The sequence below is a fragment of the Salmo salar genome, chromosome ssa20, assembly GCF_905237065.1.
Source record: "Salmo salar chromosome ssa20, Ssal_v3.1, whole genome shotgun sequence".
Lineage (NCBI taxonomy): Eukaryota > Metazoa > Chordata > Actinopteri > Salmoniformes > Salmonidae > Salmo > Salmo salar.
This window is the reverse complement of record NC_059461.1, coordinates 55937814-55964159: the sequence shown is the minus strand read 5'-3', so window position 1 is coordinate 55964159 and position 26346 is coordinate 55937814. Positions and strand designations below refer to the sequence as shown.

The following is a 26346-nucleotide window of genomic DNA, read 5'->3' as shown; positions in this document are numbered from 1 at the left end:
TTAGCTCAGTACAGATGTTGCCTGTAATCCATGGCTTCTATTTGGGATATGTACTGTACGTACGGTCACTGTGGGGACAACTTCATCGATGCACTTATTAATGAAGGCGGTGACTGATGTGGTAAACTCCTCAATGCCATCAGATGGATCCCAGAACATATTCTAGACTGTGCTAGGGAAACAGTCCTGTAGCTGATACTGACACTGATTGGGTTCTTGCATATAAGCAGGAATCAGGAGGATAGAGTTATGGTCAGATTTGCCAAATGAAGGGCGAGGGAGAGCATTGTATGCATCTCTGTGTGTGGAGTAACGGTGATCTAGAGTTTTTTTCTCCTCAAGTTCATAGATGACATGCTGGTAGAAATGAGGTAAAACAGATTTCAGTTTTCCAGCATTAAAGTCACCGGCCACTAGGAGCGCCGCCTTTGGGTGAGCATTTTCTTGTTTGCTTATGGCCTTATACAACTCGTCGAGTGCAGTTTTAGTGCCATAATCAGTTTGTGGTGGTAAATAGACAACTATGGAAAAATATAGATGAAAACTCTCTTAAAATAGTAAATAGTGTGGTCTACAGCTTATCATGAGGTATTCTAACTCAGGCAAGCAGAACCTCGAGACGTCCTTAATATTAGACAGGGGTGTCAAAGTCATTCCATGGAGGGCCTAGTGTCTGCAGGTTTTTGTTTTTTAGTAAGGGGAGTTCCTTACTAATTAGTGACCTTAATTCATTAATCAAGTACAAGGGAGGAGTGCAAACCCGCAGCCACTCGGCTTTCCATGGAATGAGTTTGACACCTGTGATATTAGAGATCAGTTGTTGTTAACAAAGAGACACACCCCCTCCTCTGAGCTTCCCCGACACAGCCATTCTGTCCTGCCGATGTATAGAAAACCAGCTAGATTTATATTTACAATATCCTTGTTCAGCCACGACTCTGCGAAACATAGGATATTACAGTTCTTCAGATCACGTTGATAGGATAGTCTCGAACGGAGCTCATCCAGTTTATTCTCTAGTGATTGCGCGTTCGCTAATAGAACGGAGGGTAGAGGCGATTAATCCACTCTCTGACTTAGTCTTGTCAGGGTTCCCGCACGCCGGCCTCTATAGCACCATCTCCTCCTTCTTCGAGTGTCGGGGATTCGGGTCTGGTCCGAAATAATCAATATGCCTTTCTCCTCCGACTCATTGAGGTAGAAGTCCTCATCCAAATGGAGCTTAGTGATAGCTGTGCTGATGTCCAGAATATATTTCCGTTCATAAGAAACCATCAGCACAAAAAAATACACAAAATAGAACAATTGGTCAGGAGCCCATAAAACGCCCACCATTCCACATTATATGTTGGTGTTTGTCAATCTACTATTGGCTTGCTACTTGTTGAAAATAAAGCATGCGTAACAGGCGTCAATGCGCTTGCTTATCATTTAGCTTCTCTCCTTACTCGTGTGCAATGGGAGTGATCCTGGATCCTCTGCTTCACAAACACACGTGACCGCCCCCTTGAAAATGTCTTTGCCAACTACGATACCAAAAAGCTAGCAATTTGATAGCGCAAGTGGAGATATTTCAAGCTGAGGAGTGAGGTTACATATCCAACTCCGTTACATATGCACAGGATAATACATTGGCTTCTTAAATAGGATACTTTTAAACATCTAGGGAAGCCTAGAAGGTTAGAGGGTAGAAGAGGCCTAGAAGAGGCTGAAAGAGCAGAGAACTTCCCTAGAAGCGATGATGGCTGTACTCTACCAAACAGAATATGAGACAGGAAGTTAACGCTGGGCTACAGTGGCATCTTCTTTGGAATCCATACATGGTGTGACCTCTGAGCGGCCAGTGTCAACCATGTACACCTATGTAGAAAAAAACAAGTTAGCAGTTTGCAGACCTTTCAAATCGATCCATGCCTTGAAAGGGGACACCATCAACATATGTGATTTGTTGCAAAGTGGAATAGACTGAAGTAGAGTTCTAAAGACTAGACAGAGAAGTGGGTGTTGGTGTATACTTAAGGTCTCACTGTCTGAGTCTCAGATGCCTTCTAAGATATCGGGTAGCATTGTAGTACCATGTACACTAGATCGTATAGATATTTGTAAAGCACTTCAATGTGTTTAACATTCAATTTCACGTAGAGGTGTCAGAGCCTCATCACAGTACAACCAGCTTCCCATAGCCATCACTATTTCAATACTTTCACACATTACAGAATAAAAATAACCTTGTAAGATTGTGTGTGGATTGGTGTTGCTATTCAAAATGGCAGTGGTATGCATCTCAGGGCCCTATATTACATTTTCTATGTACAAATTTTCTGTGCTGTCGGCACCACAGCTTACCTGCCATGGTCAAAATTATAAACAAGCTAGGAGCCTGCTATCAGGCTGCCTATGGAACATACTGTATACTGTAGCTGCAACATGGACGTCTGTAACTGGAGGTGAGAAGGATCAACCCACCCAATCCCAATCCAAACTCTACCCCCTCTACCCCCTAGACCAATGGTATCCAACTTTTTTCACAAGAATTTCTGGGGACCCAATTTTTGGGGAAAGAATTTATCATGACCCCACACCACCCCAAATCTAATGACACAACCTTAAAGGTGGTCAATTCCGATTTTTACAACACCAAATAGCCTTCAATTGATTACATTTTCATCAATTGATTCATCAAAAGAAACCAATAAATACATTTACTCAATACATTTTTTTTTTCAAATAATCTTTCTCAAAAATGTTTGTATATTGTCACATACATGTACTCTTAATTTTTTGTTCCCCCCCAAAATGTATTCTTACAAAAATGACCAACCCCACTGCAGTTCCCCTCCACTAGGGATTTTGAATAGCACTGCACTAGATTTTTTTATGTTTTAATTGAACTAGGCAAGTCAGTTAAGAACAAATTCTTATTTTACAATGACAACCTACCGGGGAACAGTGGATTAACTGCCTTGTTCAGGGGTAGAACAATGGATTTTTACCTTGTCAGCTCAGGGATTTGATCCAGCAACCTTTCGGTTACCGGCCAACACTTTAACCACTAAGCTACCTGCCACACCTACCTGCCACGACCTTAGATACTCCTTGGTAGCCTAGATCTGAAAGGATCAACTAGGTATGGCAACAATCTATGGCAACATCATAATGTGTCAAAGGATAGGTGCTAGCTAGACTATAGGTTTATATGTGATTGGTCCCAGGATGATTGAGAAAGTACACATTGTAATGTATTATTAAGATAATATGTTATTCCTACACAGAGTCAAGCACATATAAACATTAAACAAAATAAATCTTTGGAAACGGGTCCATTAAAATAGTGTCTCTCAGTTTGGGTGAGGAAATCACATCCATTGAAACCAGAGCCAGTTCAGTCACTTGTGCTGGAGGGGCTATGTTTAGTGCCACAGTGTAAAGTTCTCCGTCCACCGGTGCCAGATTGGCTGATTAAATTGCATCGACTCAGCAGTCAGTCTGTCTGTCTGTCGTCTATTTACCGATACCTCCTCTCCTCCCCTTGACCTGCGACTTTAGCACAGTGGATTTCTACTGACCAGAATTACATAGCCTAGATGGGGGTATGGCTGAGTGGGTTGTCTATGTACATCAACGCTTTCCCAAAGTAGGGGTCGTGACCCTTTTTATTTTTTACTAGGCAAGTCAGTTAAGAACAAATTCTTATTTTCAATGACAGCCTAGGAACAGTGGGTTAACTGCCTTGTTCAGGGGCAGAAAGACAGATTTTTACCTTGTCAGCTCGGGGATTCAGTCCGGCAACCTTTCGGTTACTGGTCCAATGCTCCTAGCCGCCAGGCTACCTGTTATCCCTGGAGCAACACTCTAATTTTAAGAACACTATGTATGGTCGCCTGATATGAAAATGGGGTCGCGGGAGAATTGCCCAAATCTTGAGAGAAAAAACATACAGGGCCTATACAAAACAATATATATTATAACAGTGGAATCGCCAGATACAAAAATGGGATTGCGGTAAAATTTCCAAAATCCTTTTATATATTAACAGAAACTGACATCAATATCTTTGTCAGATAACACTTTTAAACAAAGAATGTATGATATTTCAAGCAATCAGGAGGAAACTGACTGAAGGACTCAAACTCCCTAGCTTATGATCTCCAAATGGACGTTAGCAGTGAGGGCTGAGATGCCCATGCATTGAATTTTGTTCACTATACATGTCGAGGGATGCTATTCACGAGGACATATTGTTCTGTCTCACGATTCCCGAGCGTGAAACGGCATATGGGATGTTCACTGTGCTGAATGGCTATATTGACGGAAAACAGATTTCATATGGGATCAAATGGTGGGCTTTTGCACAGATGGCTCCATCTATCACTGGACTCAAAGGGAATTCCCTGTCGTCTACCTCTGAGCATTAAAAGCCACGTTAAAAAGAACTGGAAACTCGGAACTAAGAAATCTCTGACTTCCAGCTTCAGTGCATTCAAGACAACTGGGAAGTCGGAAATAAACGAGCTCCGACTGGAAAAAATATTTTTGAACTGTCATCCAGGTCGGAATTACAACTTGTGAAGTCGGGCCTCTTTCTGGAACTCAGACTTTCCTACCTAATGATCACTGACGTCATGATTTGACCTCGTATTTTTATGAGTTCCCAGTTGTCTTGACAGCACCATAAAACTCATGGTAGGCTACCCTAACCACACCTCCCATCACAACATGCATCAAGCACTCCTATCTCATTAGTGGTTATGATAAGATACATTGTGTTAGACTAATTTGCAATTTGCAACTGCTAGAATGTTTTTCAATTGACTGCCATAGCCCCAAATAAAAAGTAAACATTGGCTGTTAATTACATACTTTTTTCACATGAGTGGGGATGAGAGAATTTTCAGATATCAAAATGGGGTGGTGGGCTAAAAAAAAGATTGGGAACCCCTGATGTACATGTTAGAGTATGTATTTTACATTGTTACATTGCTTACTTACTTTACATGTTGCCATGAAGACATTGCATAAGATCCACTACCACCGCTCACCCCCAAACACACACTAACCTCCACACACTGACTGATACACACTCGTCCAACTGTCCTATGATTCTCCCCTCTCAGGCATGGCCAGTATGCACAGAGACAGCTGTCCAGTGGGCCTCAGTTGATTTAACGTTTGCTTCTACCATTTGCCAAACCCCCTGGACACAGACGCATATATCACATTCCCTGCGACTAACACAGGCTTTCCACAAACCCCTATCTTCTGGAGCCTTAAGCCCCACTGCATGCAATGAGCTATAGGAAAACACACACACACACAATGTCCTCTGCCAATATTAAACGGACCATCCACTCTGAAGGATTACATGGACACTGGCTCACGTTATTCAATAGAGGAATGAGTGGATTTCATGGCATAAATCAGGCCTACGACAGTTCAAACCACTGACATTTGGGAGATAATTTGATAAGCATCATAGGAATTGGTAAGATAAATAATTACATGCGGGGCCGGTAATGATATATTCTTTTTAACATTGATATCACACTACAAAGAGAGGATTCACTTTATTACATTGCCAGAGATATAAATCTAGAACAATATTGGTAGGACAGTTTTGTACTGTTATTAACCTCAAATGTTATATTATATTAATTACTTCTCTTAGTATTTATATATTTATATATATTTTGGGGGGCTCAGAGGGAACAGAATAGCATTTGCAGACCTAAATAAGATTAAATAATAAAGGTGTCAAAACCAAGGCCAACTGGCAAACGTAAATATTCTGGTCCACGCCACTGAATTTAGAATTGGGATGGGCAACAGGGATGGGCAACTCCAGTCCTCGGGGGCCTGATTGATGTCATGCTTTTGTCCCAGCACCTGCTAACACACCTGACTCCAATAATTAACTAATCACGCTCTTCAGTTTAGAATGCAATTAGTTTAATCAGCTGTGTTTACTAGGAAAAAGCGACACCACTCCGGCCCCCAAAGACTGGAGTTGCCCATCCCTGACCTAGGACATGGGGAGTAGTGAGGCCGAGCTGCCCTTAAAAGGTATGTTTGCCTCAGTAGCCACACCAGCCCAGCAGCTGAACCATCAATCACCCAGATCGTATAACTGCCTGCAGACACCCACCGAGTGACCTGCTCTCTGTCTCCCTCTCTCTTCATCTCTGTAGAAGATGCCACTGTGTTCTAGTCCATGTTGGTCTCTACAGCCTTGCAATTAGTCTCTCACATTGCATCCTGACATCATTTCCCATCACTCTGACTTTTCATGCATCCTTCATCTTTGCAATGCACATGTCTACATTAATGTTGTAGATTCTGGGAGGCCTGCACATCAGATATGTTGTCCAAGATCCACAGACTTCAATACCTTTTAGTTTACTTACATTCTCTTTGTCACATCTACCTAAGCCATTGCTCTCGTACTGTAACTAATGTTGATGCCACATACCACCCTGCCATCACCACTGTCTTTTATTTTTTACCTTTATTTAACTAGGCAAGTCAGTTAAGAACAAATTCTTATTTACAGTGACAGCCTACACCAGCCAGACCTTGGACAACACTGGACCAATTGTGTGCCGCTCTATGGGACTCCCAAGCACAGCCGGTTGTGATACAGCCTGGATTCAAACCAGGGTGTCTGTAGTGACGCCTCAAACACTGAGATGCAGTGCCTTTTACCGCTGCGCCACTTTGGGAGCCTCAGTAGCCACACAAGCCCAGCAGCTTAACTAATACTGCTACTGCTACTAATGTTTATTATTCTCCCTGGGCCATCCCTCCATGCCATCCCACCCTTCTAATCTGCTTTGTTGAAAACTTGCCAAGTTATAATAAGTCCCCACAGGGTTCCACCCCTTATACCACCAGAACACATCCCCAGCCCCCCACACACATACCGGCCCCCACTTTTCTGTTATTACTGATTGTTTCGTACTCTGCATGATAAATGCAACACCATGCAGTGATGTGTGGTGCTACTGGGCATGTTTGTTTGTTGTGTTGGTTACAATGTAACTGACTCTTACTGATAATAGTCACTGACTCAACAAATGAATTATGCACATACCAATTTGTTACTAACAATAACAGTAACACTGTAGCACACCAGCATGTAGCCTATTCCAAAAGAATACCAAAGCAAAAAAGATTTAATGGAGAAATATACAGTTCTGGTAAGGGATATGTAGCACTTTAAAACTAAAATCTCATTCCATTACAGCCTAATAAATTGAGAGCCTGTCATAGAGCAGTATAATTTATATCATATGTATTTTATACATAATATAATATTTTTTATATACACTTTTTTATGCATTTATTTAAAATAAAATGTCAAAAGAGCAGTTTATCTCGGTAACAGTCATCCTTGCAGTCCTGTCTGTGCTGGTTTGTCCCGTCTCTCGCAGTTCAGAGCACCGACAGATAGATGGCCTTGTCCTCAGAGGGAGATGGCATCAATCTACCGCGGTGCATGGTGGGAATGATCAGATCAGGTAAAGCTGAAATGAGACAGTCTGAGCCGCAAGAACAGGTGAATGATTACTGTTGGCCTACTGTTAATGCCGTCGTCCAAATATATCCCTTATCTTGGTCCCATAACAAACAAATAGTGGATGTTTTGACGCGAGGAGTCCAATTAACTTTAATGGGAGCCCGAATGAAAGGCGGAGATACGCAAGAAAAAGTGGTCGACAACTCGCCAAAAACCTGGAATTAGCAGCAGGTAGGTTCAAAATTACTTCTGTTGATCGTACTCTTGTTAATGTTTTCGCATAAAAAAAAATATTTGACGAGTGGATCATAATTGTGTAGTTTCAATGGCAGCGTTATATCCCAATGGTATTTTATTTTCTTCTCTCAGCTCCCTTAATGCCGAATTGCCACTGTATGCTTATAGTATGTCATCAATACATGTATTTATTTTGATGAATAAATGTTTTTATTTATTTGTCTGTAGCCTACGCAGTATAAGTATTCCTATACCATTTAAAACGCGTTGACAAAACCACAACAATGCACACACAGGCCTAACCATCTGTTCTTATTGCCTAATGTTATGCAAATTCGTAATCTATATAAAACCGTGTGCATTGTGAAGGCAGACATGGTCTAATATTGGAAAACATCCAAATACAATAGCTTATGGAACAAGTCCTCCTGTACACGCGCATATGTTGTTTATCTGTCTCTGACTGGTGTTGCATTTCTCTCAGACAGGATGCTCCTCTGTAGGTCATCATCCAATTTAATGTAGGCCTATGGTAATTGCTTCTCTATTTCTCATTTAGGTCTACTGACCTGCCAAAGTGTCCTAGTAAGTGCATAAAAAGGCTGAAAGAATGCATTATAAAAATTATATATTCTAATTTTCTTAAATATATTCTATTTTCTTAATTCTGTGAATATAGAGCTGTTGGCCTATTCATCCATAAAATGAGAAATTAACTCATTTGTTTTGCACACAAAGTGTGAGTATTGCATTGAAGTATCACAAATAATGCAACAGATCCTGTTGTCTACTTTCTATGACTGACATGATTAAACCTCATGTCATTGTTAACTCAGTAATTCAAGATATAGTACCTTAAGATCACTTTCTCAGAAAGAAATGGGTAAATCCATTTGAATTCAAACCCTTCCACACATACAGTGTCTTCGGAAAGTATTCAGACCCCTTGACTTTTTCTGCATTTTGTTACGTTACAGCCTTATTCTAAAATTTATTAAATTGTTTTTCCCCCCTCAATCTACACACAACACTCCGTAATGAAAAAGCAAAAACATGTTTTTGGACATTTTTGCTTATTTATAAAAAAAATTAAAACTGAAATATTACATTTACATAAGTATTCAGACCCTTTGCTCGGTATTTTGTTGAAGCACCTTTGGCAGTGATTACAGCCTCGAGTCTTCTTGGGTATGACACTACAAGCTTGGCACAACTGTATTTGGGGAGTTTCTCCCATTCTTCTCTGCAGATCCTCTCAAGCTCTGTCAGGTTGGTTGGGGAGCATTGCTGCACAGCTATTTTCAGGACTCTCCAGAGATGTTAGATCGGGTTCAAGTCCGGTCTCTGGCTGGGCCACTCAAGGACATTCAGAGACTTGTCCCGATGCCACTCCTGCGTTGTCTTGGCTGTGTAGTTAGTGTCATTGTCCTGTTGGAAGGTGAACTTTCGCCCCAGTCTGAGGTCCTGAGCATTCTAGAGCAGATTTTAATCAAGGATCTCTCTGTACTTTGCTCCATTCATCTTTGGCTCAATCCTGACTAGTCTTCCAGTCCCTGCCCTGAAAAACATCCCCACAGCATGATGCTGCCACCACCATGCTTCACCGTAGGGATGGTGCCAGGTTTCCTCCAGACGTGACACTTGGCATTCAGGCCAAAGAGTTCAATCTTGGTTTCATCAGACCAGAGAATCTTGTTTCTCAGGGTTTGAGAGTCTTTAGGTGCTTTTTGGCAAACTCCAAGCGGGCTGTCATGTGCCTTTTACTGAGGAGTGGCTTCCGTCTTGCCACTCTACCATAAAGGCCTGATTGGTGGAGTGCTGCAGAGATGGTTGTTCTTCTGGAAGGTTCTCCCATCTCCACAGAGGAACTCTAGCGCTCTGTCAGTGACCACCGGCTTCTTGGTCACCTCCCTCACCAAGGCCCTTCTCCCCCGATTTCTCAGTTTGGCCTGGCAGCCAGCTGTAGGAAGAGTCTTGGTGGTTCCAAACTTCTTCCATTTAAAAATGGAGGTCACTGTGTTCTTGAGGACCTTCAATTCTGCAGATATTTTTTGGTACCCTTCCCCAGATCTGTGCCTCGACATAATGCTGTCTCGGAGCTCTACGGGAAATTCCTTTGATCTCATGGCTTGGTCTTTGCTCTGACATGTACTGTCAACTATGAGACCTTATATAGACAGGCGTGTGCTTTTCCAAATCATGTCCAATCAATTGAATTTACCACAGGTGGACTCCAATCAACTTGTAGAAACATCTCAGGGATTATCAATGGAAACAGGATGCACCTGAGCTCAATTTAGAATCTCATAGCAAAGGGTCTGAATACTAATGTAAATAAGGTATTTCTGTTTTTCATCTTTAATACATTTGCTAAAATGTCTAAAAACCTGTTTTCGCATAGTCATTATGGGGTGTTGAGTTTTTTTGGGGTTTTTTAAATCAATTTTAGAATAAGGCTGTAACATAACAAAATGTGGAAAAAGTCAAGGGGTCTGAATACTTTCCAAAAGCACTGTATTTGCCCATTGCAGAAGTGGTCAGAAAGTGACTTTTTGGACATGAATGCCAAAACATTAGAGATAAAGGTGCTCCAAATTTGACCCATTTTGCATACCCCACCATACCATGAGACATCCATGTCTTCATCACTGGAAAAGACCAACGGTTGAGATTGTTTCGTTTTTTTAATTAACTTTTTTTTTTTACCATTAACGTAAATGATCTAAGAACATTAAAAGGCAGATTTTTTTCCATATTTGCATATGTTGCAGCTTTGTCCCCATTTTACATAATTTGAGGTTGTGTTGTTCCTGCCATTGGTTGAGACGCATGCTCTTGAATACAGGTTGAGTGTCATGTTTTGGCTGATTAATGTACTAAAATGGGAGTAGAATTTACATTTCAACTTTCAAATGGTACCATATGGTTGGAGTTTCACATATAGAAGGTTGACTTGAATCTGTTTTTAAATTATACTCTATCCTCTATAAGAAACCTATTGAAATCATAAAAATATAGATAATAGGCATGACCATTTAAGATGACATTCGACTGTGGGTGGACCAGCGGTCATCTTTTGTGGTAGTAATTAGAAGTTAATGTCAATTTAATTTAAATTCCAATGGTGTACCAGCTAAATCTAAATGGCAGGGGTCTGAAGGATAGGTAAATTCTCTGAATTGTTTTTCTATGATTGAAATGACACCCTGTATTCAAGAGCAGGTAAACGGTGGTAGGCACAACACAAAAACCTAATTTACGTTAAAGGTTTAAAATGACAATTTTTATTAAAAAATGTAAGGTTTTAAATATCAAACTGAACCATTTATCATTTCCAGTGATGAAGACATGCAAAATGTGTCAAATTTAAGTACTTTTATGTCCTGATTTTTTTATATATATATATATATATATTATTATTATTATTATTATTATTATTATTGTCCAAATGAGGACTAAAAGAGATTAATCTTCCAAGAGTCCTTAAACATTAAAATACAATTTATATGAACACAATTTCACATATAAACACACTGTTACAAACAGACATAATACACTAACATATTGACCCGATAAATACTGATAAGGTCCAAGAAGTCACTTTCTGACCACTTCTTCCATGGGCGAACATGTATGGAATGTTACCGTATGTTTAAATCAAAAGGGATGATGTCAAAAAGGGATTGAATTCAAATGGATTTACCCAAGTATTAAATAAGAGCACCGCTCTTTTCAACATTAGATCTGTTATAGGTCCTTTATAATATGTTCACTTGGCTATGCATGCCTCTCTCTAATATCAATATGCCTCGTCCATTACTGTCCTGGTTAGTCATTACTATCTTATTTCACTGTAGAGCCTCTAGCCCTGCTCAATATGCCTTAACCAACCATGTTGTTCCACCTCCTACATATGCGATGACATCACCTGGTTTAAACGTCTCTAGAGACTATATCTCTATCATTACTCAATGCCTAGTTTACCTCCAATGTACTCACATCCTACCTTACCTTTGTCTGTACACTATGCCTTGAATCTATGCTATCGTACCCCGAAACCTGCTCCTTTTACTCTGTTCCGAATGTGCTAGACGGCCAGTTCGTATAGCCTTTAGCTGTACCCTTATCCTACTTCTCTGTTCCTCTGGTGATGTGGAGGTTAATCCAGGTCCTGCAGTGCCTAGCTCCACTCCCACTCCCCAGGTGCTCTCATTTGTTGACTTCTGTAACCGTAAAAGCCTTGGTTTCATGCATGTTAACATTAGAAGCCTTCTCCCTTTGTGTCACAGGTCGGCTCATAGCCTGTGGCAAAAATGAGGGGACATGAACAACAGGTATAGGCCAATCAAAAGGTTCTTTATTGTAAACAAAAAACGATTAACTTTAAACAAAGGAATGAGGTGTGGAAATGTCATAATGTAGGGTGTATGTAAGGTGCATGGATGCATGAATCTGTGTGTGGGAACATGACTGAGTGGAAACTAAGTACACCTATAAAGGAACAAACAAAACAGGATCATACCTGGAGGAGGAGGAGGAGGAGAGAGAGAAGTGAAGCAGTTTTAAATACCCTGAGCCCAGGTGGCTCCAATTACTAACGACCCTCCTCTGCCTGCAGGAGGAACCGCCCCTGCACTGCAGAGGGGCTGTGACACCACCCTCTTTAAAATGAGGGTCCCACCCTCAACCCAAACACGACCCAACATATTTAAAACAATCCAGAATTCCCCCCCCAAAAAACGGATACCAGTCCCGGCTCCTAGCAGTAGCCCTGTGTCCCCTAGCTGACTGTCCCCCCTCAAACTCAGCAGCCCTGGTACCTGGGGAGCAATTTAAGAGAAAAGAGGCGCAGACAGCCCACAGGGGTCAGCAGAGAGAAAATACAAACTAGGTTAAAGGAGCACGGGACAGAGCATCAGCAATAATATTATCCTTACCACTAGTGTGTCTAATATCCAGGTTGAATGGTTGCAAGAACAAAGCCCAACGCATCAAGCGCTGGTTGGGATTTTGCAGGGACTTCAGAAAAATAAGTGGGTTGTGGTCAGTGAACACAGTTAAAGGGGACAAACCAGAACCAACATAGACTTCGAAGTGCTGTAAAACCCAAATGAGACCTAAAGCCTCCTTTTCAATTACAGAATAGTTTTGCTGATACTTATTACATTTCCGGGAAAAGAAACCGACTGGACACTCAACATTGTCATCATTTTCCTGGAGAAGCACAGCCCCAGCACCGATTTGACTGGCGTCTACCTGCAATTTGAAAGGTTTCCCAAAATTTGGTGCTACCAACATGGGTGCCAAACACAAAAGAGCCTTAACTGCATCAAATGCCTCTTGACACTGGGTGGACCAGATAAATTCAGCCTTGGCCTTCAACAGATTGGTCAGGGGGGACACTACTACCGAAAAGTAGTTACAGAAAGCACGGTAGTACCCCGCCATTCCCAGGCAGCGCATCAGTTCTTTCTTTGTGGAGGGCTGTGGGAACTGCTTCACAGCCTGAACCTTGGCTTCCACGGGACAGACAACACCCTGACCAACAACCTTGCCTAGGTATGTGACTGTAGCTTTGGCAAACTCACACTTTGCCAAATTGATAGTCAACCTGGCCCACACCAGTCTTTCGAACAGGGCTTTCACTCTACAGACATGCTCCTCCCAAGAGTCTGAGTAGACGACCACGTCGTCCAAATACACGGCACACCCTTCCAGACCTGAGACCACCCGATTCAGCCTCTGGAAGATGGCTGGAGCATTCCGCAACCCGAAAGGCATCACTGTATAAGAGAACAAACCAGATGGAGTTATAAAGGCAACAATCTCACAAGCTCTTTTGGTAAGGGGTACTTGCCAATATCCCTTTAAAAGATCAAATTTGCTAACATACTTTGCTGACCCAACTTGATCAATACAGTCCTCCATCCTAGGAAGAGCGTAAAGGTCTGCTTTAGTAACATTGTTAACTTTCCTATAATCAGTGCAAGGTCTGAAAGTGGAATCAGTCTTTTTGACCAGAAGACCGGGTGAAGCCCAATTTGAACAACATGGCTCCGCAATACCATTGTCCAACATATACTGCACCTCTGTTTCCAATTGCAGTCTCTTCTCCTGAGATACACAATAAAATCTGTTTGATAGGCTTAGCATCTCCGATGTCTATGTCATGCTCAATTAAATGGGTTTTCGATAGTGTCAGAAAACAAAACAGGGTAGCTTCTAATAAGAACTACCAATTCATCACGTTTCTGAGTCTAAATGATCTACCAAAACCAAGGTTTTGCAAAGTCTGGGAGTTTTTCAACCGACCTTGTAAGACCTCATCTAAAACCCTAACTACCTCCTCTTCTCCCCCCTCCACAAAGTTAAAGCCACAAGATGCAGTGACTGGAGCAGCAGTCAATGCTGACCTCACCGCTGGAGTGCCTTCCACTTTGCTTAGATCACAGGAGTGATAACATTTTAACAGGTTCACATGGCTTACAACCTGGTTTGGCTTGCTTGTGCGCTGACACGCATGACAAATTTTAATAAACTGAGCTACATCCCGCTTTAAACGTGGCCAGAAAAAATAACCGAGTATGCGATCATAAGTTTTCCGAACACCCATATGACCTGCCACATCACCATGTGAAGTTTGCAACACTTTATTTCGCAAAGTAGTATGTACAACTATTTGAAAGACTGGTTCTTCTAGACCCTGATCATAGTGTGGAACCCATTTCCTAACCAACAGCCCATCAAGAAGAAAACACTGAGCACTATCCCTCACCACTGAATTAGGAACAACTTTATCAAACAGATCAGCCAAGGTAGTATCGGCCTTTTGCTCAGCTATCAATGAATCTCTAGAACTAGTCAGCTGTTCTGTCTGGAATTTGACTGGCAATGCAATACTTTCTGGCTTACTCTCAACCTTATTACGAGAGGCAGCATGGGTAACAGCACAAACTGGAAATACCTCAGGAGACACACAGTTGCGATCTGAAGATACCGTTGCTGGGGACACTGAAGGTTGCTTCGTAAAGATGTTTAGTTTGCCATCTGCCCACACCTTACTACCTGCCAAGTCATTCCCTAAAATCATGTGGACTCCCTCTACTGGCAACTGGGGTCTAACCCCAACATCACCCTCTACCAGACCACATTTTAGGGTAACTTCATGTAAAGGAGAAGAGAATGGAACTAAACCGATACCACGTACCATTACACATATGCCAGTATCAGACTCCTTAGAGAACGGCAAAACAGATTCCAGAATAAAAGAATCTAAAGCTCCAGTGTCTCTTAAGATCTTGATTGAAACATTTTGGTTGCCATCTTTCAGGGACACTACACCATCTGAAATAAAGTCTGAAAAATCCCAGTGGGAATACTGAGAATCAAACTCAACTAGTGGCTGAAAAAGCTCACCCTGGTGGTCAGAGGCTGAAACAGGAGCTGCCATCACAGCAGGTTTAACTTGACTTTTTTTATTTAAGTAGAGGACAATCTTTCTTCCAATGTCCTTCAACTAAACAGTAGCGACAGGTATTAGCATTAACCGGTGCTTTAAGTCCTCCAGACCCAAACTTCTGCTGAGGCCTTTGGAAAGAAGCTCCAAAAAAAGTTGACCTACTATTCCTAGAAGTAAAGTTATTTTTATGGTACATGTCACTGTTTGACTCGAAATGGCTTTTATGTGTTAGCCTGTACTCATCTGCGAGGACTGCTGCATCACTTGGAGACTTAACTTTACGTTCATTCATGTATGTAGCAACCTGGTCAGACACAATTTTTGAACTGTTCTAACACAATCAAATTAGACAGATCCTCAAAAGTACTAACTTCAGAAGCTGTACACCAACGATTAAATGCAGAAGTCAAATCACGAACAAACTCAGAATAGGTTTGTGAATCTAACTTTTTCCTGTAACGAAAACATTGACGATATGCCTCTGGCACAAGCTCGTAAACCTTCAGAACTGCTGATTTAATTTTAGCAAACACTTTACTGTCAGCTACACTCAGTGCTGCAAAAGCCTCACGTGCTTTACCTGTAAGTACACATTGCAACAACATAGTCATGTCCAAACCTGACCAAGCTCTAGCTTCCACAATACGCTCAAATAAAACAAAGTATGTGTCTGGATCTGACTCAAATTTAGGCAACAAACGAAGATTCTGTGAAACATCAAACTGTGGTAATTATTTTGTTCTAGAGCGATTGAGAAATGCTAATATCTCCAACTGCATTTGCAACAGCTCCCACTGCTGCTCAAAAGTTAATGAAGGGCTAGACTGAAAACTTGTACCTTCACTACTAGCAGACTGACCCCAAAAAACACCCATTTCCTTAAGACCCTGCTTTAATAATCTCTTAAATTTTTTTTTATCAACAATCTGATAATGTTCAGCAATTTCAATGAACTGCTCCTTAGTACACAACTCTAAGGCTACCTCTGAAGGAGCTTGAACAAAACCACTCAGAATGGAAGACATTTTCCTCAACCAATACAACTATTACAAATGCTCCAAAAAAAATACACAACTCACCTGCTGTCAGTCTGGGTTCAAGAACAGGAGCCACACCCCACTATCCTCCAAAAACAACTAACTAACTGGCCCTGGTCTTCATGCAGTCACATGTGGTGGGGTTTTATGCACACAAAACCAGTGGAGTGGAAAAGACAACCAGAACTGGCAGCCCCCCCATAACCACGGAGGTGCTCCCGAGCCGATGTAGGGGAAAAGGGAAGCTCTACCCACGTTCACTGCCACCTAAAACAAAAACACAGAGCCTCCTATTGACACTCGCTGATAAACCTGAACAGGAGAGGACTCCCACTTGAACAAAAACCCAGAAAAACCCAGAGTGAATTGTTAAGCAAATTTAGCTACCACGCTAACTGAACCAAAAGAACACATGGCTCTCAACTCTCCAACCATATTGGCCCAACCAAAACATCCCCTCAACCCAAAAAAATTTGGCAATCTGAACTAAACTAACCCAAGTTAACTATAAAATAGTCAAATAAGCCAAATTACAAATAAACGTATCAATAATAAAAGCAAAGACAATCTAGACAACCTTAACCAACTATGACAAAATGTTAAAGTAAACTAAAATACTAAAATAAGACTAAAGTACAATTAACTTTAACTTACGGACGAGCCCGCACTTGTCACAGGCCGGCTCATAGCCTGTGGCAAAAATTAGGGAACATGAACAACAGGTATAGGCCAATCAAAAGGTTCTTTATTGTAAACAAAAAACGATTAACTTTAAACAAAGAAAAAGGAATGAGGTGTGGAAGTGTCATAATGTAGGGTGTATGTAAGGTGCATGGATGCATGAATCTGTGTGTGGGAACATGACTGAGGGGAAACTAAGTAAACCTACAAAGGAACAAACAAAACAGGATCATACTTGGAGGAGAAGGGAGAGAGAGAGAGCGGTTAGTGAAGCAGTTTTAAATACCCTGAGCCCAGGTGGCTCCAATCACGCCAGCTCCAATCACTAACGACCCTCCTCTGCCTGCAGGAGGAACCGCCCCTGCACTACAGGGGGGGCCGTACTCACTGCTTTAGGACACTCTGCCAACCTGGATGTCTGAATCCTGGCTTAGGAAAACCACCAAAAACCCTGAAATCTCCATCGCTAACTATAACCTTTTCCGCCAAGATAGAACTGCCAAAGGGGGCGGTGTTGCAATCTACTGAAAAGATATCCTGCAGAGTTCTGTATTACTATCCAAGTCTGTACCCAAACAATTCGAGCTTCTACTTCTAAAAGTTCACCTTTCCAGAAACAAGTCTCTCACTGATGCCGCTTGCTATAGACCTCCCTCTACCCCCGGCTGTGCCCTCGATACCATATGTGAATTGTTTGCCCCCCATCTATCTTCTGAGCTCATGCTACTAGGTGACCTAAACTGGGACATGCTTAACACCCCGGCCATCCTACAATCTAAGCTTGATGCCCTCAATCTCACACAAATTATCAATGAACCTACCAGGTACAACCCCAAATCTGTAAACACGGGCACCCTCATAGATGTCACCCTAACTAACTCGCCCTCCAAATACACCTCTGCTGTTTTCAATCAAGATCTCAGCGATCATTGCCTGCATCCGTAATGGGTCTGCGACCAAACGACCACCCCTCATCACTGTCAAACGCTCCCTAAAACGCTTCTGCGAGCAGGCCTTTCTAATCGACCTGGCCGGGGTATCCTGGAATGACATTGACCTCATCCCGTCAGTAGATGATGCCTGGCTATTCTTTAAATGTGCTTCCTCACCAACTTAAATAAGCATGCCCCACTCAAAAAATGTAGAACTAGTAATAGATATAGTCCTTGGTTCACTCCAGACCTGTCTGCCCTTGACCAGCACAAAAACATCCTGTGGCGTTCTGCATTAGCATCGAATAGCCCCCGTGATATGCAACTTTTCAGGGAAGTTAGGAACAAATATACACAGGCAGTTAGAAAAGCTAAGGCTAGCTTTTTCAAACAGAAATTTGCATCCTGTATTACTAACTCAAAAAAGGTCTGGGACACTGTAAAGTCCATGGAGAATAAGAGCACCTCCTCCCAGCTGCCCACTGCTCTGATGCTAGGAAACACTGTTACCACCGATAAATCCACTATAATTGAGAATTTCAATAAGCATATCTCTACGAATGGCCATACTTTCCACCTGGCTACCCCTACCCCAGTCAACTGCCCGGCACCCTCCACAGCAACCCGCCAATGCCCCCACCATTTCTCCTTCACCCAAATCCAGATAGCTGATGATCTGAAAGAGCTGCAAAATCTGGACCCATACAAATCAGCCAGGCTAGACAATCTGGACCCTCTCTTTCTAAAATTATCTGCCGAAATTGTTGCAACCCCTATTACTAGCCTGTTCAACCTCTCTTTTGTATCGTCTGAGATTCCCAAAGATTGGAAAGCTGCCGCGGTAATCCCCCTAGGCACAAACTGCTACAGACCTATATCTATCCTACCCTGTCTTTCTAAGGTCTTCAAAAGCCAAGTTAACAAACAGATTACCGACCATTTCGAATCCCACTGTACCTTCTCCGCTATGCAATCTGGTTTCAGAGCTGGTCATGGGTGCACCTCAGCCACGCTCAAGGTCCTAAACGACATCATAACCGCCATCGATAAGAGACATTACTGTGCAGCCGTATTCATCGACCTGGCCAAGGCTTTCGACTCTGTCAATCACCACATTCTTATTGGCAGACTCGACAGCCTTGGTTTCTCAAATGATTGCCTCTCCTGGTTTACCAACTACTTCTCTGATAGAGTTCAGTGTGTCAAATCAGAGGGCCTGTTGTCCGGACCTCTGGCAGTCTCTATGGGTGTGCCACAGGGTTTAATTCTCGGGCTGACTCTTCTCTGTATACATCAATGATGTTGCTCTTGCTGCTGGTGATTCTCTGATCCACCTCTACGCACACGACACCATTCTGTATACTTCTGGCCCCTCTTTGGACACTGTGTTAACTAACCTCCAGACGAGCTTCAATGCCATACAACTCTCCTTCCGTGGCCTCCAACTGCTCTTAAACGCAAGTAAAACTAAATGCATGCTATTCAATCGATCACTGCCCGCACCTGCTCGCCCGTCCATCATCACTACTCTGGACGGCTCTGACTTAGAATACGTGGACAACTACAAATACCTAGGTGTCTGGTTAGACTGTGAACTCTCCTTCCAGACTCACATTAAGCATCTCCGATACAAAATTAAATCTAGAATCGGCTTCCTATATCGCAACAAAGCATCCTTCACTCATGCTGCCAAACATACCCACGTAAAACTGACCCTCGTAAAACTGACCATCCTACCTATCCTCGACTTCGGTGATGTGATCTATAAAATAGCCTCCAACACTCTACTCAACAAACTGGATGCAGTCTATCACAGTGCCATCCGTTTTGTCACCAAAGCCCCATACACTACCCACCATTGCGACCTGTACGGTAAAGCCCTGCCTTATCTCAGCTCACTGGTCACCAGGTATATCTCACTGGTCACCCCCAAAGCCAAATCCTCCTTTTGTCGTCTTTCCATCCAGTTCTCTGCTGCCAATGACTGGAACGAAATGCAAAAATCTATTTAGCTGGAGACTCATATCTCCCTCACTAGCTTTAAGCACCAGCTGTCAGAGCAGCTCACAGATCACTGCACCTGTACATAGCCCATCTGTAAACAGCCCATCTATCTACCTACCTCATCCCCATACTGTATTTATTTATTTATTTATCTTGCTCCTTTGCACCCCAGTGTCTCTTGAACATTCATCTTCTGCACATCTACCATTCCAGTGTTTAATTGCTATATTGTAATTACTTCGCCACCATGGCCTATTTATTGCCTCAACTTACCTCATTTGCACTCACTGTATATAGACTTTTTGTTTTCTTTTGTTCTACTGTGTTATTGACTGTATGTTTTGTTTATTCCATGTGTAACTCTGTGTTGTTGTATGTGTCGAATTGCTATGCTTTATCTTGGCCAGGTCGCAGTTGCAAATGAGAACTTGTTCTCAACTAGCCTACCTGGTTAAATAAAGGTGAAATAAAATGTTAAAAAACGACTGCAACATGAGTCCCAATCAATTCCAATGACCACTGTTGTTTACAACTGCCATATGCTGCCCTCCTCCTAGGAGCCACTAGTAAACCCATATCCTTGTGTTAATGTATGGTCTGCTGCAGCTGGCCTGCCTTTTGGTGTTATGCTGATGCAACCTCCTGCTCAGGCCCAGCACAGCTCCCTCTTGTTCCCCATAGACACCTGTTTCTCCTCTTAGGCGCTTGGCTTCACAGCGCAGCCCTCCTGTCTTGAACCCCCATTAGTATTGGTATGGTGGAAGGATGATCAGAGGCCTTTTATGCTCATGATTCGAGTTCAGGCTGCCCATCTGGTCTTTGAGAAGCCAACATATTATTTTTGTAATAATTTGAGGCCATCCTCTGTAGCCCTGCTGCAAGATGCATCAACATGTTATTGCCACAGGGAGCAGAACACCTAACCAGAAATATAACACTCACTACAATTTTTTTTATTTGTATCTGAAGCAGGTCATGGTTGATCTTGTATCGTGTTTTCATTTAATGTCAGAACTGCACTCCAACCATATAATTAAACCTGTTCTTGCTGGACCCATTCTCATTGTACTACACATCCCACTCCAACCCCTCAATGTGGCATGATGCCTCACCGACCAGGAAGTAGGCTACATCATGTGTTATGACTTGTCATTGAACTGGGCGGCTGTCGGCTCTAGGCTTTATGCCTTCGGGCTCACAGGAGCAAAATGGCACCATTGTACCAGGATGTATTTTCCATACAGTCCCATTGGTATATGTATTGGCTATTCATTGTTTCCTTTGGCTGCCAGAATGCATAGTCATGGTTCTGAAAGTTTGCATGCAGATCACGTTACAGTTTCAATGGCTCTGACAGGCTGTCAGGGCAGCATACTGTTGTCGTTGTTGACACCCCCCTGTGGTGGTAAACATAGGCTACACTTGTAGTTTTGCACTTTGTACAGAACTTGGAGGATAATTGTATGTTCTGATAAGATGTTTTGTGAAACAGCTATAGAATAGATAAAAATTGATTGTTGTCATTATGGTAGGCTTGTGTGCTATTAGCCTGGTTTAGCTTATTAGAAGTGACTTATCCTCTCTCCTTTCTCCTCTGTGTGTGTCTCACAAACAACAGCCCCTAGACATCTCAGTTCAGTACCAGCTGTATTTTACTGTAACTCTCTAGTCACAAGACTCTTTAGCATACCGGCAGTGGTAAAAGTATTGTTGTATATCTATAGCTAGTTGGTTAGCCTACACATTGTCGTACTGCTTTAGTCCAACACAAGACTGTTTACTGTGGAGTGTAGCCATTAGCCATATTACCGCTAGTGCATAATTAAATGCTGCCATTGCACACCACTGTTATACCTTTATTCTATTTGTGTGTCCCATACGTACATATATACTGAGTATACAAAACATTAACTCTTTCCATGACATAGACTGACCAGATGAAACCAGGTGAAAGCTATGATCCCTTATTGATGTCACTTGTTAAATCCACTTAAATCAGTGTAGATGAAGTGGAGGGGACGGGTTAAATAAGGATTTGTAAGACTTGAGACATGGATTGTGTATGTGTGCCATTCAGAGGGTGAAGTAGTAGGTGCCAGACGCAACGGATTGTTTTAAGAACTGGAACGCTGCTGGGTTTTTCACGCGCAACAGTTTCCTGTGTGTATCAAGAATGGCCCACCACCCAAAGGACATTCAACCAACTTGACACAACTGTGGGAACCATTGGAGTCGACATGGGCCAGAGTCCCTGTGGAACGCTTTCAACACCTTGTACAGTCCATATGACCTTGTACAAATATAAAAATAAATGTTGACCCCTCCCTTCCCGCCTCCTCTCCATACAGGGTTGAGCTGAGAGAGGCGCCATGCTGTCGGGGGAGGAGATTCTGTGCAGCACGCGGCAAGTGATAGCGGGCCTTGAGGCGCTGCGAGGTGAGAACCACACCCTCCTGGACAACCTGCAGGAGGTGCTGGAGGGACGGCCGGTGGCCGAGAGTGGCAGTGTGGAGCAGGAGAAGAGTGGCATCATCCGCCAGTCTCTGGAGAGGATAGAGCTGGGCCTGGGAGAGGCACAGGTGGGGTCATACTGAAGATGGCAGAATGGGAGAAGTTGTATTTTGACTGTATTGGATGTGTACATGCTTATATGCACACCTACTTCACTCTCTTGCTCTCGCTCTCTTTCCCTCTCCCTCCCCAGGTGATGATGGCTCTGTCGGCCCACCTGGGCTCCCTGGAGGCGGAGAAGCAGAAGCTGCGGACCCAGGTACGAAGGCTGTGCCAGGAAAACCAGTGGCTGAGGGACGAGCTGGCCGGGGCCCAGCAGAGGCTGCAGGACAGGGAGCAGGTGGTGGTCACGCTGGAGGAGCAGAACAGACACCTGCAGTTCATGAGCAGCATCCGCAAGTACGACCAGGAGTCGCCCCCACCGGTATGTCACAGACCACCACAACCAGGGTCGTATTCATTATACACCAAACGGGAAGAAACACACTGATACAGTGAGGAACTACCAAAACTGCTCATTCACTTTCCATTACAAAATGTTTCGCTATGGTGTGAATATGACCCGGTGCATGTCTTTGCCTCAGCTTTATGTTATTACTAAAGCTAAGCTGTTGGTGGCTTATCAGAGCAGGTTGCTATGTGTTTCTCTGTATAGTTCATAGTTAAACCTTTATTTAACTTGCCTAGTTAAATAAAGGTTAAATAAATAAAAAATATAGGTACTCCCCTCAGCTCTGTACTATCAATCTAGTTATGTTTTCTATGTCGACAGGATGACAAAGAGACGGGCTCCACCAATGAGTCCCTAGATGACCTTTTTCCCACGGATGAGGAGGAACAGTCACAGAGTACGTGCACTCGTCAAATGAGCCGGATATTCTTGTCTGTCTATCTGCTGTGTAGACGAGCTATGCATGCATGTTTGTCGATGTCTCGGTGTGACTCTGTGTTGTATAGTCTGTCACTCGCTGTGTGTTTGTTTGTGTATGTCTACGTGTTTGTGTTAATGTATATTTGTGTGTCTGTATGAATGACTCTGCCTCCCTCTCGTGTCCTCCTGTCCCCCAGTATCTCAGCCTCACGGTAGTAGTGCGGCAGCAGCGGCCCAGCAGGGCGGCTATGAGATCCCGGCCCGCCTGAGGACCCTTCATAACCTGGTAATCCAGTACGCCTCCCAGGGCCGCTACGAGGTGGCTGTGCCCCTTTGCAAACAGGCCCTGGAGGACCTGGAGAAGTCCTCAGGCCACAGCCACCCTGACGTGGCCACCATGCTCAACATCTTGGCTCTGGTCTACAGGTGAGTGGAGCCACGCTAGCCTAGCATATCCTCCATGCTAGGTCTTACTGTGGGGGATTTCCATAGTGTGGCTGGTTACGTTAGCTGTATGCTAAAGCTAAAGGCTGTTTTGCTCTTCTCTGCAGAGACCAGAACAAGTACAAAGAGGCGGCTAACCTCCTGAATGACGCGTTGGCCATTCGGGAGAAGACCCTGGGCATAGATCACCCTGCGGTATGTTCCTCTATAGTCTATAGTGAAGTTCAAGCGTCACCAAAATTGACAAAACAAGAAGTCTAAACCATGCATAGCTAATGGCTTTCCCCAGCACAGTGGAAAAGCAGCTACAGTATGTAACTAGTGGTGTAGGGTAAATGTTTTTTTGCCCAACAGAACGCATTGAAAGTATCGGGAGCGTTTCTTTTTTCACCTCGACCGGCGATCAGAGTATATCACTGTATGTAACTAACAGTACTGTATTTGTTTATAGGTGGCAGCCACACTCAACAACCTTGCTGTCCTGTATGGAAAGAGAGGGAAGTACAAAGAGGCTGAGCCACTGTGTAAGAGAGCCCTGGATATCAGAGAGAAGGTAATGAGGCAGTAACCTAGCACCACCTTGACTAGAAACCCTGCCCTCTGATGGACTAATGGCAACTCTGCAAGCATTCTGTAGTACAGCACTCCTACAGTACTATATTGTACAATCATTTCTCAGTCTTGCAAGCAAATAATCATATACCTATTACTCGTTACTTCTTTCAACAATAAATAATTACTTATTACTCCCTGGGAAAGTAATTTGTTACACTACTCGTTATATTACGTTGCGCGTCCTCACTCGATGTAAACAATGTCGTGTTGCTAGCAGTGGAGAGGTGTTTCTCGCCAGGGCACAGTTGACATTTTACTGTTATATTCTTGTCCTACCAAATCAAAGAAATGGGAGTACGTTTCTGCCACTTTTTATCTCCCATCACAAATAGTTATTTGGATCAGTAACTGTAATAGGAAATGAATGATAACACAAGTAACAACCCATTGTTTTATCAGTAACTGTATTATTTCAATTGGAACAGTAACTCTGTGTTATATTATTCGTTATTGCAAAAAGTAATTTAATTACTGTAAGGCGTTACTTTGAAATGCGCTACCCCTGACACTGCTTATTACCCAAACCTGTTCGTCTCCACCCCCCACCCCTATTGTTGTCGTGGGCAGGTGTTAGGCACGGACCACCCTGACGTGGCAAAGCAGCTGAACAACCTGGCGCTGCTGTGTCAGAACCAGGGCAAGTACCAGGAAGTGGAGCAGTACTACGAGCGTGCCCTGCACATCTACCAGAGCAGACTGGGCCCCGACGATGCCAACGTGGCCAAGACCAAGAATAACCTGGTGAAGGATGGAGAATAGGAGAGGGTGAATGGAGGGAGGGATGAACGTGGTTGGCATGGTCACTGGGCTAGATGTTACCATATAGTGTGTGTGTATAATATGCTATGATTGGGTAGAAGTGGGGGACATGACCCAAGCTGCATGCGTGTGTCTATCTATCTGAGGTGTGATAGCGCTATTTGTGACTCTAGTATTGCTGTATTTCTGGCTACAGGCTTCATGTTACCTGAAACAAGGGAAGTACAGACAAGCTGAGGCTCTGTATAAAGAGATCCTGACCCGGGCCCATGAAAAAGAGTTTGGATCTGTGGATGGTGAGAGCAAACTCATAATATGATCTTTGAAACCTGCTCTCTAGATTCAATAGCATTTTGATCCAAAAGGGTGTATGTATTGGAATTTAAAATGTATCTCAGATTTGTACTGTAAATAACTAATCATACTGGATGATGCCACTGATGTGCATCCTCTGTGATGTTGGTGGCTCAGGTGAGGTGCGGGACACCTGGACCCACACGGAAGAGGAGGGCTCCATGCAGGATGGGCTGGGCAGTCTGAAGCGCAGCGGCTCATTCACCAAGCTCCGCGAGTCGATACGGAGGAGCAGTGAGAAGCTGGTCAGGAAGCTGAAAGGAGTTGGACCTCAGGATACCACCCCTCCGACTCCTGGGTAAAGACCAAGTCCTCAATCTGCACGTCTTAGCTCTCAAAATGATGTCCAATTTTTTACTCTCTCTCTTTCTTGTTCTCCCTCAGGATGAAAAGGGCTAATTCTCTGAATGTGCTGAATGTGGGTGCGAGGGAGCGTCAAGAAGCAGCAAGTGTGAGCAGCAGTTTCTGGCTTATTCTCACATTTCTGTACAATATGATTGTTTACTCATCACCTTTCATTTTATGTGCTTCATATCCTAAGGCATTTCTCTGGCTGTGTGTCATCAAAATGAATGTATATGTCATTGTTATACACATACAGTCAGACTAGTCAAGTGTTTTGTATGTTCTTCCAGAACCCCTGCAGCCTGACAGAGAACCGAACCCTGAGCTCCAGCACCCAGAGTCTGGCACGGCGAGGATCCCTCAGCTCTGCACACTACACCTCTGAACACTAGCGCCCCCCCCCCCCACACACACACACACATCCAGGAAGTACTCTCACACAGCTCTGGTCCCTACTCCTCTCTCTGTCTCAGTGGGTCACTGCAACCCCCTTCCCTTGCTCTGTTTAAATCGAACAATGATCCGTTTAGGTTTGTTTACTGTACTATGTTGTAGCGGGTGGAGGTCACTGATAGTCCTTACCT

General features: G+C 43.2%; 1 protein-coding gene across 4 annotated transcripts; it reads left to right on the top strand.

The window, feature by feature from the left end:
- Positions 1-7406: 7406 nt before the first annotated feature.
- klc3 (kinesin light chain 3) lies at positions 7407-26163 on the top strand. Of its 4 annotated transcripts, none has more exons than XM_014162378.2 (13): positions 7407-7514; positions 7632-7744; positions 22212-22442; positions 22568-22798; positions 23147-23222; positions 23443-23671; positions 23797-23884; positions 24141-24242; positions 24872-25045; positions 25260-25359; positions 25535-25715; positions 25802-25868; positions 26053-26163. In XM_014162378.2, exons 3-13 carry the CDS (start codon positions 22233-22235, stop codon positions 26152-26154), a joined length of 1560 nt encoding a protein of 519 aa, XP_014017853.1. In that variant the 5' UTR covers positions 7407-7514; positions 7632-7744; positions 22212-22232; the 3' UTR covers positions 26155-26163. The 4 variants fall into 4 exon arrangements, 3 of the variants coding, with proteins under 3 accessions (XP_014017853.1, XP_014017852.1, XP_014017854.1); XM_014162379.2 differs by lacking the exon at positions 7407-7514 and adding an exon at positions 8310-8335 and having other exon boundaries at positions 7524-7744; XM_014162377.2 differs by having other exon boundaries at positions 7500-7744.
- The last annotated feature ends 183 nt before the right edge of the window (positions 26164-26346 follow it).